General features: G+C 44.7%; 1 protein-coding gene across 1 annotated transcript; it reads left to right on the forward strand.

Annotated features, from left to right (window-relative positions):
• The first annotated feature begins 8,542 nt into the window (after window positions 1–8,542).
• LOC123125485 (protein TsetseEP) lies at window positions 8,543–9,324 on the forward strand. The gene has a single exon (XM_044545965.1). It carries the CDS (start codon window positions 8,624–8,626, stop codon window positions 9,008–9,010), a length of 387 nt encoding a protein of 128 aa, XP_044401900.1. The 5' UTR covers window positions 8,543–8,623; the 3' UTR covers window positions 9,011–9,324.
• Window positions 9,325–11,863: the final 2,539 nt, after the last annotated feature.

Below are 11,863 nucleotides of genomic sequence, written 5' to 3' on the forward strand. Positions count from 1 at the left end.
GCAGATCTAGCATAAAAATGATTAGTATAAGAAGTAATATTTTCTTCTCTTCATGTACTCAAAATGTAAAAGAAGTTATCACTAGAATTATCCGAAGAAAAAATATTCTAAATCAAAAGGAAATGGTTGAGTCTCCAAGGAAATAAGTGGTTAAAAGACAAGGAAATCATGTAGGTCGTAATCTACATTTCAAGTCATACCTAGAAATTAAGCAGTAGAACTGACTGATTGGAATCCTCTGAAACTAAATACACCCAGTTTGCTAGACACATTTAACCTGCTCACTTCATTCTGCTTACATTACTTCATCTCCTCTGGTCTCTGCATACTTTCCGATGAATTTCTAAAGCGGTCAGTACTGAAGTTGATCTACTATGAAGATTTTATATTTATGTCTCAAAATTTCTGGTGCCTCTCGCTTCATAAGAAAAGATTAAATCTCTCATATATTACGTGTTTATCTGGAAGCCGCTCCATTCTTTGTTATATACTTCTGTTTAACCCAGTATCACATTATATATGTACCGCTACTACTGTTTTCTAAATGCATTTACTTCGGCGTTCACAGAGTCTTTTGAGTATGCTTTTATTTCTGGAGGACGCATCCTGAGTGACTACTTAGTAAGTTTTTCTTTTGTTTTTCACGGAATTGATTACCACAATTAATCTCATAATTTCTGTGTTTTTTATTTTGCAGACCTAGACAGATACGAACGCACATCATTAGAGCCTAGGGAGAAGATCAAGGTATATGTGATAATTTATATTCCCTAGGAAAATATACAATGGGGCTCGAGTCAACATATCCTTACCTGGGAAGATATTTGGCGGAAGCTCCTAGCTGTGAGATATCTGTAACACTTGTGTCGCCTTATATTGAATATTTTCAGTCGACCGAACGTTTCAAAGATTTCACTAGTTGGTTTGCTGAATCTGGAAATGATATTTAGTTCTGATTGATGATAGGTTGGCATATATCTGTTTGTGTATCCGTCCACTTATTTTGCTTTTTTTAGGGCTACACTTGGTTTGCTATAGAAATTAGCTAATTATTCCTGTTGAGAATTTGATCACCTTTTCTCCATTGATCAAGTATCTTCTCGTGGAGGTGTGGATGAAGGACCCCTCCAATGTGCAAAAAATTGGCACATGGAGCTGCCGGAGCCAGACGGCCCAGCCCCATCGCCGACAGAAAAGCGCAGGATGGTGCATGGCGTCATCATCTATGTTGGATCAGTGGAGGATCACAGCACCACGTTGATATGGAAAGAGATGATTTGGCGAAGAAAAGACCCATCTACTTTGCAATTACTATACTTTGTCTATAAGAAGTTACTGTACATATGCATTTCCCTATCAGTATTCTGCAGCTAAACGAGGAAACTTGGTATGTATGATTTGTCATGAGTTGGAACCAGCAAGTGCTTCTTCCATCTGTTCTTCAATCTGTAGTCCATATTTTTTGCTTATAACTATACATCAGTTCCTAGTTTAGACAGAGGCTGAACTTCTTGTTTCAAAACTTGGAGAACACTTGTGATGCAGTGGCAACCCGCAGGGCATAAACAATCTACATTATAATGTCACTGAAGGAAATCACCTAAAATAGATACTACAACTCAAAGTTGTATTATCGACACTTATGGGCCTGAACAACTAAGACTGATACTTGTAAGCCTATGAGCTCGAAAGAGTGAGGTCCATACTTGTGAGCCCGAACGCCTCAGAGCTATACTCCCTCCGTTTCTTTTTACTCCGCATATAAAGTTTGGTCAAAGTCAAACTACACGAAGTTTGACCAAATTTATATCAAAAAATATAAACATCTACAATACTAAAACTATGTAGTATGAAAATACATTTCATGATGCATCTGATAATATTGACTTCAGATTGTGGATGTTGATATTTTTTAATATAAAGTTAGTCAAACTTTACAAAGCTTGACTTTGACCAAACTTTATATGCAGACTAAAAAGAAACGGAGGGAGTACTTGTGAGTCCGGACGACTAAGAGCAGTACTTTTAACCTCGAACAACTACGATCGGTAGTTGTGAGCTCAGACGACTCAGAGAGTCGTACTTTTGACCTAGGACGACTCACGGTTATTCGTAGTTGTGCGTGTGGGCCCTGACGACCCATAGTGATTTCTAGTGGTATTTGTTGCTAAGTGTTATTGAGAGTGACTAGTAGTGGTATTGGTGGCCTGGATACCGTAGAGGGGTATGGGATGGTATTGGTGGCCCGGGCGAGCCATAGTCGTACTTATGGGCACACAACTAGCACTATGGGTCGTTCGATCCCACTACTAGCACTATGGGTCATTCGACCCCACTAGTAGCACCATATGGTTCGACTGAACCTAGAACTACAATTATGGGTCGTCCGAGTCAACAAACGCCACTATGGGTCGTCCGAACCTAGAACTGCAAGTATGGGCCATCTGGGTCCACAAGCACCACTAGGGGTGGTCCGGTCCCACAAATAATGCTATGGGTCGTCCAATCCTACTACTAGCATTATGAGTCGTCTGAACCCATAACTACCAGCATGGGTTGTCCGGACCCACAAGTAGCATTACCGGTCATCCAGATCGGTACTTGTGGACCTTGGTGAAGATGATTGATACTAATGAGCCCGAACGAGTAAGATCGTTACTAGTGAGCCCGAACAAGTAAATTCGGTACTTGTAGGCTCGGACTGCTAAGATGGATACTTGGCCCGAACCACTAAGAGAGATACTTTGGGTCTGAATGACTAAGATCTGTTCTTGTGGATCCAGACGACTAAGATCGGTACTTATGGACCCGGGTGAGTAAGATCGATACTAGTGAGCCCGAATGAGAAAGATCGGTACTAGTGAGCCTGAACGAGTAAGATCGGTGCTTGTAGGCTCGGACTAATAAGATCAATACTTGTGGGCCCGAACCACTAAGAGCGATACTTATGGGTCCTTTTATGTTTGGTACTAGTGAGCCCGAACGAGTATGATCATTCTTCACGCAGAGAGAACTTAAGAACGAGGATGATGTTGAATGGTTTATTAGTAGGCTTTAAGTTTTTGTTAGTAGGCTTTGAATTTTTATCTTCCATCTTCGCGCGGGTCAGGATGGAAGGTATCCTTAGTGACATTCACTTCAAGTTTTGTTCTCCAAAGGATGGAATGATGTGAGAATCTTTTTTATCTATGTTTCAAGTCGTCATATTATAATTTCCAATATGTCTCGAGTTCAACCTTCTCTCGAACTGAACCACTTTGTGAATACTGGTTTTCCCTTCAAATTTCCACTTAAAACACTGTTGCCTGCACAAACATATCATTCACACTAAACTGGAACATGCGTGTCTCCAACAGTGCTTTTACATTAAACTGTACTTTTTCCTGATATGACAGTGTTAGCTTTAGTAAACTATAGGTTGGAAGTGTGACAGTATTTTAGTAAAACTTCTACTGATGATCGTCACCCATTAACTCCACCTCCAGATCCCATGCCAAGAAAACTGCACAGAGGTGAAGGCTGGTGAAAAACGAGACATGAAGCCTTTTTTTTCCGATAAAGGGCGATTTTATTATCTCAAATGTAGCATCAAGCGGATACAAAACATTATGAGAAACACCCGGCCGCCTCCGCATAACTAGAATGCACACGGCCCAATATGAAGGTCTGACAAACATTGATGAAAAAAAAACCGACAAATCGGCAACAGTAGAGCCCTTTTTGTCAGCTAAGTTTAAGTTGATTCAGACAACGCTCGCAACAAAGGGAGAGGATGAACAATGATTGCACTATGTACCCTTTTTCATTCATGGACATGATATGAGAGCAATGCGGGTATTCATGGCCCCCATTTTTTTCCTAGCTTTTAGACTGCACAGAGAAGTAAAATTGTGCCAAGAACTACTGATCATTGTTGTCTGAAAACACGGGAGAAGAGATCAGAGTTCAGAGAACATCGTCATCACCTGCAAAGGACAGAGGATAATTAGGATCGATTGACTATATCTTCCTGCATACAACATACGAATAAATAATTGGTGTGAATCATGTGGCAGATGAAAAATCAACTCTTTTATGTTGAATTTCAATCATGTCGATGCTAAAGTGTAACATCAAAGCTAGTCGGTTCCCAGAATTGGCCTCGGTCAAACAAGTAAAATCTGGTAGAAAAGACAATGAATCAAATAATAGCGAACCCATGCAAAACTAAGAAAATTATTGAGAAAAGCTGAACCCATTACCCATTTTTGTTCTAACAAGGAAAATTATGTCACTAAGAAAATCAATAAGGAGTCTAGCTATTGCAGTGTCCTGCTATGTAGCATGCAATCAACCATTGAAGTTTTCATCGAAACAGGTCACATTCTTAAGCTGATTGGAAGTAATGATCCTGAGAGGTCGAATCCTAAAGGTCGGAAATAGTGATCAATGAGGTGCTACATGTCGGAAATATAGTACACTTCTTGCTTTTCACTCATCCTACAGACCAGAAATAATGATCAATGAGATGCTAGCTGCAGGAAAGTTTGTCACAACATGATATTGACGGTAATATCGTAATAAACTATAATTGGCATGAACTCTGGGTGATCCACACAGCTATAGTAAGTTAGGTAGTAACCAATTTATTATAGTTGCAGCGAGCACAAAGAGAAGCTTGTCCAACATCGTCTGAGATGGTTTGGGCATATTCAGCGCAGGCCTCCAGAAGCTCCAGTGCATAGTGGACGGCTAAAGCGTGCGGAGAATGTCAAGAGAGGGCGGGGTAGACCGAATTTGACATGGGAGGAGTCCGTTAAGAGAGACCTGAAGGATTAGAGTATCACCAAAGAGCTAGCATTGGACAGGGGTGCGTGGAAGCTTGCTATCCATGTCCTAGAGCCATGAGTTGGTTGCGAGATCTTATGGGTTTCACCTCTAGCCTACCCCAACTTGTTTGGGACTAAAGGCTTTGTTGTTGTTGTTGTAAGAGAAAAACAACTGGTTATCAATAACAGTGGCGGATCTTATAGAATCTATGCTTAGAAGCCAACTCTTGCATGCTCTAACAGATAAATAGCAAAATAAGGAATTTCATAAACAACAAAAAGCATTAGAGACCGCTCGATTAAACATACAAAAGTCAATGGTTAATTAGTATGTCAGGAAATTAGGATGACCGGACATATCTTGGAGAATATACTTGGTAAATTATGCAATGCCTGTATGGTAAAAAATGTGGTTAGGACTATGAGGGAAACAATTTAGTGCACTTGTCTTTTTTGTCTAACAATGTTCTTATTTGTGCAATAGCCCTATCCAGAAACAATGAGATCCTTTTCTAGTTTTATGGTATTAATAGTTGCTAGATCAAATATAGTAGTTAAATATTCTTGAAAATTCCTTATGTTAGAGTGGAACCCTTGGAAAGTTAGTACTCATGAGCTAGATGAAGGGGAAGAAACTAAAGGATTAACTGGGCAGATAAGAGATAAATTGTGCATATATTTCTAGTCAGTTGCGGGGAGGTCCAGATCCAGTTGCTCCCAACCTCATGAAGCTAACAAAATGTTGCAGTCTCTGACCAATGCCTCATATCTCTTGATTAGTTGGGATCTGCAGATAGTATTGATATGATAACGGCAGATGCAAGCAATATAATTTCTTTACTACAAACAGAAGCGCAATACCTTTTTTCGATAAAGGGTGGATTTTATTACTCAAAACTAAGCATCAAGAGGATACAAACATAGTGAGCACACACCCGGCCTCTGCATAGCTAAGATGCGCACAGCCAACACCAATGCACACACAAAAACCGCCGGCAAGTAGCAAAGTCATATAAGACCAAAGCTATGCCTAAGCGAGGAAAAAGAAAAACGCCCTGAAGCGGTCAAAATCACGATCGACAAACTACAACAATGACCATATCCGCACCAACCATCTCATAACACCACAAGGACAATGATGTTCGTCAACAGCAACGCCTTCAAGAAGGGAGCGACGCTCGAGTGCCGCCGTCACTGGAACCAACCACCAAAGGCCAGTGTCTAGGTTTTCACCCTGAAGAAACAGTCCGAGCATATCCGAGCAATGCCTTCAATAAGGTAATGATGACAGAACATCGTCATTGCCAGGTATAACCGTCAAGGGCCAGACCTAGGTTTTCACCCTGGAGCTTGAGACCAGGTACTCAAAAAGCAACACCATCGGACTCAAGCATGTGTTGTATCCACCACTTTTCCGCAATTCTAGCAGCTGCATGTGCTGGGTTTGAAAACCGATAGCAACCGATGCGCAACCATACCCTCTGCGTCAAGTCATCATCCATAGATTGCATATCACCGCCAAAGCGACCACTGGATCTTGAAGAGTATCACTCGCAAAGACCCTTTAGTGTCCATCGCAATCCGCCGTGAGGCCGCTGCCACGCTGGTGAGTTCATCCTGTCTTGCCGCGATCCGCACCCGCCGTGCCAAAAGCCTTGCGGAAGAGCAGCGGAGAATCCTGATCCAGTTGAGGACGCTAGGGCCTCGCGCCGCCATCCCCATGGCCAGATGCGCTTAAGCTAGACCACGTCGACGACTCAATGCAGTAGGCGCCCTACATGCAACAGCCAAAGATATGAGCCCGGTCGCATCTTTGTTAGGCGGTACCAGCTGCGATGGAGGACTCTGATCTTGAAACAGTTTGCATCCAAGATTCAGCCAAAGCAAGCCAGCCACGATGGAGGATCGTGAAACAATCAGCATCCAAGACGGCAAGTCAGCCCTGCGCCACCGGCACAGAACCGGGCCACCCTGCCACCAGGAGCCTAAACGGATCAATGTACAAGAGAAGACCAAACTGGCAATAGCAGCTGGAGTTATGTTGGAGACGGAGCAGTAAGGTCATTCCATGCTCAGGGCGTCCAAAAAAAATGCTCAGGGCGTCTCCTTCCACCCCACCCTTGCCGTTGTACTCCACCATGCTCCTCCACGTCCCCGAGGATCCTGCACCGGGCGGCATGCACGGCAGTGGATGCAGCCTCGGTGCCTTCACCGTGGACCCGCTCACGCCGTTTCACGATTCATGAGGGACCTGGCGGGAGCGGGAGCGGAGATTAATCCGAGGGCCAAGGAGGAGACCTTCTGGGGAAGGGGCGCTGATGGCGGGAGAAGCTGGAAGTCATGGTCGGAGCCACTGGCAGGCGAAGTGGCGGCGGCCGCCGGCGGCTCTAGGGTTAGCATCGCCCGCGAAAGAGGGATGGACTCTGCGTGCCTCTGTCTTGGGCCTTGCTTGGCCTGGGCACGCTCGATGCTTCAACGCGGGACAGATAGGACCATTATACCCTTATTATTAAAAAAAATACTTTAAGTGAGTTTTTCAGATCTAACGGACAGAAAATCTTGAGATGAAGTTACGTGAAATTACGAGGCGTAACTCGCCAATCACCCTAAAAGAGCTCAACGATAATACACGCCGAGGGGCCACAACAAGCAGTCCCTTATATCATATCATGCCTACCCACTAAACTCCTTTGATACCAGCAAGAAGCGCATATCCGCATAAATGTGATCACATATCACCATAAAGCTCATTGCCATGATATTGGAAATTTTGTTGTTCCTTTCACTCCAAATGCGACAACCAACAATAAATCAATCATAGCGATCAAGAAGAAGGGGAATGATTCTTGTTTTTTTTATCTATGTTTGTAGAGTGTACAACTTTATGTTTATGATGTATTGGGTTTTTTTCCTGTCTTATTAATGAATGAAAGGCGCGCTAGAGATGGCTGTGTCAACGCAGAGGCCAGGGTTTTCACCACCTTCAAAAAAGCAAGAAAGAAGGCAATGCTGCTGCATTTAGCTTAAATTTACTAGATCTGTTGGTTGGGTCGATGAGGTACGTAGAAATTAGTAAAAGGGACATGTCAGGTTGACACGCAAAAGAAAAAGAAAAAGAAAAGCGTGAGCAGGGTGTAACGTACGGCACTCCAACCATGCTAATCGACTGAGAACATACGCCGGACTGGAATCCATGCCCTACTGCTACAATCAAAATAATTAGCGAGGGAGTGATGGGTAGAAAAGTCCATGGTGCATGCATGCTATGGCAAACAGATGGGGGGCCATTTTCGTGTGCACCACTACGTCCTTATGACAAGAGGGTACCTGTAGCTAGAGCTGGCTCGCCCTACTTACGTTACTCCACTACCGTCTTTGTCATATGTACTATGTATGCAATGTCGGTCTGTACCTACCGGAAACTGCTCAGCACGCCACACAACAATACAATACATACAGATCACATATATAGGAGTACATCTTAGGTATGGGTGCCCCTACATAGACGTGTGGTGTGGCGTGAGCAAGGGACAAGGCAACTAACAGATTTTCCCATTTGCAACAGGGTGCAACTAATAGAGTTGAAATATTGTTACCGGATATGTTGCTGTGCCGATCCGCACACCCACCGGCGGCACTGGTTTACAGGGATTGTGGCACACGCGTCCGGATCTGATTGGCTCCTCCGCCCTATTAAACCACACCGTATGTATCTCCACTTCTCCACACAGAGCACACCCATCCACCATCCATCCACGCTAGAAGCAGCGGCGAACAAGTGCACCCCTAGCTGCGAGCACAAGGAGCAGGCAGCAATGGCGAGGCGTCGCCTCCTTGCCGTGCTTATGCTCCTCGTCGTGGTAGTGGCAGCCTCCACTTTCCACCAAGCGGCCGCCGCTGGCCGAGGCCTTGCTGCCGTCGAGAAGTTTGCGGACCTGGAGCCAAAGCCAAAACCTAAACCAGAGCCAATGCCCAAACAAATGCCCAAGCCAGAACCCAAGCCGATGCCTAAACCTGAACCGAAGCCAGAGCCCAAGCCCAAGCCAATGCCCAAACCTGAACCAAAGCCAGAGCCCAAGCATAAACCAATGCCTAAGCCAGAGCCCAAGCCGGAACCTATGCCTAAGCCGGAGCCCAAGCCTAAACCTGACCCGAAACCAGAGCCACCACCGAAGCACAAGCCGCCAACAGCTTACAATTGATGGGATGCTATATATGAAAACTGAAGGATCGAGGAGATCATGGCCGGAGCCACAATCACGATATTTCTAGAATAAGTGGTGTAGTAACAATGTCATTCTATCCGGCTAGCTCCATAGTGATGCATCTTTCTGTATTCTATGTATTTCGTTACATTTACAAAGTTTCTGTTCCATGCACCCATGATGAGTATTACTACTTTGTAATTGTTAATTTGCTTGTTGGTGTACGTTCAGTTTTGTACGTGACTCGTTGTTCTATTTGTGTATCTATATGCATGATTCTATTCATTCGCATGAATGAGTTATTTTGTCCAGAGGACCGTAGTCTATGTTGTTTTTCTCCATGGGATGCAGTATAACATTTATTTGGAGAATATTGCACTGGAGCAAACGATATTCTTGCATATCTAGACTTCATATGTGACAAGTAACCTCATGGAATTTTTGGAAGACTTTATCAAAGGTAGAAAGGTGGCTCCTTTGTAAGGTCAAGAGTAGGAGTTTATATTCCCATAATTTGGAATTGATCTAAGTAGATTGGGCCATGGGGCATCATTAGTGGCACAGAATATTACCTTTTGCTAAGGAACAAAGATACCATCTTGCATCTTAACATCCACCAAAACTCCAAATGTAATCCAAAGAAAAAGAATATTCCTTTTTGTTGAGGAACAAAGATACCATCATGTATCTTAACATCCACTAAAACTCCAAGTGAAATCCAAAGAAAAAGATAAGGATAGCTTATAAACACCCTTCCACTAAAATGAGGATAGCTTATAAAACCAATCAATCAGTCCTGATGTTTGAAGTCAAAAAAAAGTTAATTTATCTGATTAGATAAACAGTCTATGACAATGGGGCCCACCCGTCAGCTTGACTGGTCAACGGTCAAAGCTGACCGCTGACATCACCCTGACATCATGCTGACGTCATGATTGCATTTTCTAATTTAATTAATTCTGTTAATTCTAAAAATATTTTAAATCTTTAAAAATTAATATAAAATAATCCGTAGCTTGGATGAAAATACTTTGTACATGAAAGTTGCTCAGAACGACGAGACGAATCCGTATATGCAGTCCGTTCGTCCGCCACACGTCCCTAGCATAACGAACATGCAACAATCCCCCTCCGTTGCATCTGTCCGAAAATGTCAAACACCGGGGATACTTTCCCGGATGTTTTCCCCCTTCGCCGGTATCACCTAATACCGCGTTAGGTCACCTCTAGCACCGCGTATTGCCATGTTACGCTTTGTGATGCTTTGATTGCTCTGTTATTTATTGTGTTCCCCCTCCGTTACTTCTTTCCGGTAGACCCCGAGACTACCGGCGACCCCCGATCGACTACGGTGTTGATGACCCCTCCTTCTTGCCAGAGCAACCAGGCAAGCCCCCCCCCCTTGATCACCAGATATCGCCTATTCTCTCTCTACTGCTTGCATTAGAGTAGTGTAGCATGTTACTGCTTTTGGTTAATCCTATTCTGCTGCATAGCCTATCATTGTTGCTACATCTGTTGATACCTTACCTGCAATTCCTAACTGCTTAGTATAGGATGCTAGTGTTCCATCAGTGGCCCTACACTCTTGTCCGTCTGCCATGCTATACTACTGGGCCGTGATCACTTCGGGAGGTGATCACGGGCATATGCTATATACTTTATATTGTTACATTACTTATGATACTGTTCGGAGATGGGGGCTGAAGGGGCAGGTGGCTCCATCCCGGTAGAGGTGGGCCTGGGTTCCCGACGGCCCCCGACTGTTACTTTGTGGCGGAGCGACAGGGCAGGTTGAGACCACCTAGGAGAGAGGTGGGCCTGGCCCTGGTCGGCGTTTGCGGATACTTCAATTAACACGCTTAACGAGATCTTGGTATTTGATCTGAGTCTGGCCACTGGCCTATACGCACTAACCAACTACGCGGGAACAGTTATGGGCACTCGACGTCGTGGTATCAGCCGAAGCCTTCTTGACGTCAGCGACTGAGCGGCACGCGCCGGATTGGACCGTAAGCCTGCTCTTGTATTAAGGGGGCTAGTTCTGCTTCCGGCCGCCCACGCAACGTGCAGGTGTGCAATGGGCGATGGGCCCAGACCCCTGCGCGCATAGGATTTAGACCGACGTGTTGACCTCTCTGTTGTGCCTAGGTGGGGCTGCTACGTGTTGATCTTCCGAGGCCGGGCATGACCCAGGAAAGTGTGTCCGGCCAAAGGGGATCGAGCGTCTTGGGTTATGTGGTGCACACCTGCAGGGAAGTTTATCTATTCGAATAGCCGTGTCCCTCGGTAAAAGGATGACCCGGAGTTGTACCTTGACCTTATGACAACTAGAACCGGATACTTAATAAAACACACCCTTCCAAGTGCCAGATATAACCCGGTGATCGCTCTCACACAGGGCGACGAGGGGAGGATCGCCGGGTAGGATTATGCTATGCGATGCTACTTGGTGAACTTACCATCTACTCTTCTACATGCTGAACATGGAGGCTGCCAGAAGCGTAGTCTTCGACAGGACTAGCTATCCTCCTCTTATTCTGGCTTTCTGCAGTTCAGTCCACCGATATTGCCTCTTTACACAGATACCCACGCATATGTAGTGTAGATCCTTGCTTGCGAGTACTTTGGATGAGTACTCACGGTTGCTTTTCTCCCTCTTTTCCCCCTTTCCATTCTACCTGGTTGTCGCAACAAGATGCTGGAGCCTAGGAGCCAGATGCCACCGTCGATGACGACTCCTACTACACCGGAGGTGCCTACTACTACGTGCATGCCGCTGACGACGACCGGGAGTAGTTTAGGAGGATCCCAGGCAGGAGGCCTGCGCCTCTTTCGATCTATATCCCA

This window comes from Triticum aestivum, chromosome 5D, assembly GCF_018294505.1.
Source record: "Triticum aestivum cultivar Chinese Spring chromosome 5D, IWGSC CS RefSeq v2.1, whole genome shotgun sequence".
NCBI lineage: Eukaryota > Viridiplantae > Streptophyta > Magnoliopsida > Poales > Poaceae > Triticum > Triticum aestivum.

Coding starts and splice junctions, on each gene's coding strand:
- LOC123125485 (XM_044545965.1), top strand. CDS start 8,624: ATGGCGAGGCGTCGCCTCCTTGCCGTGCTTATGCTCCTCGTCGTGGTA.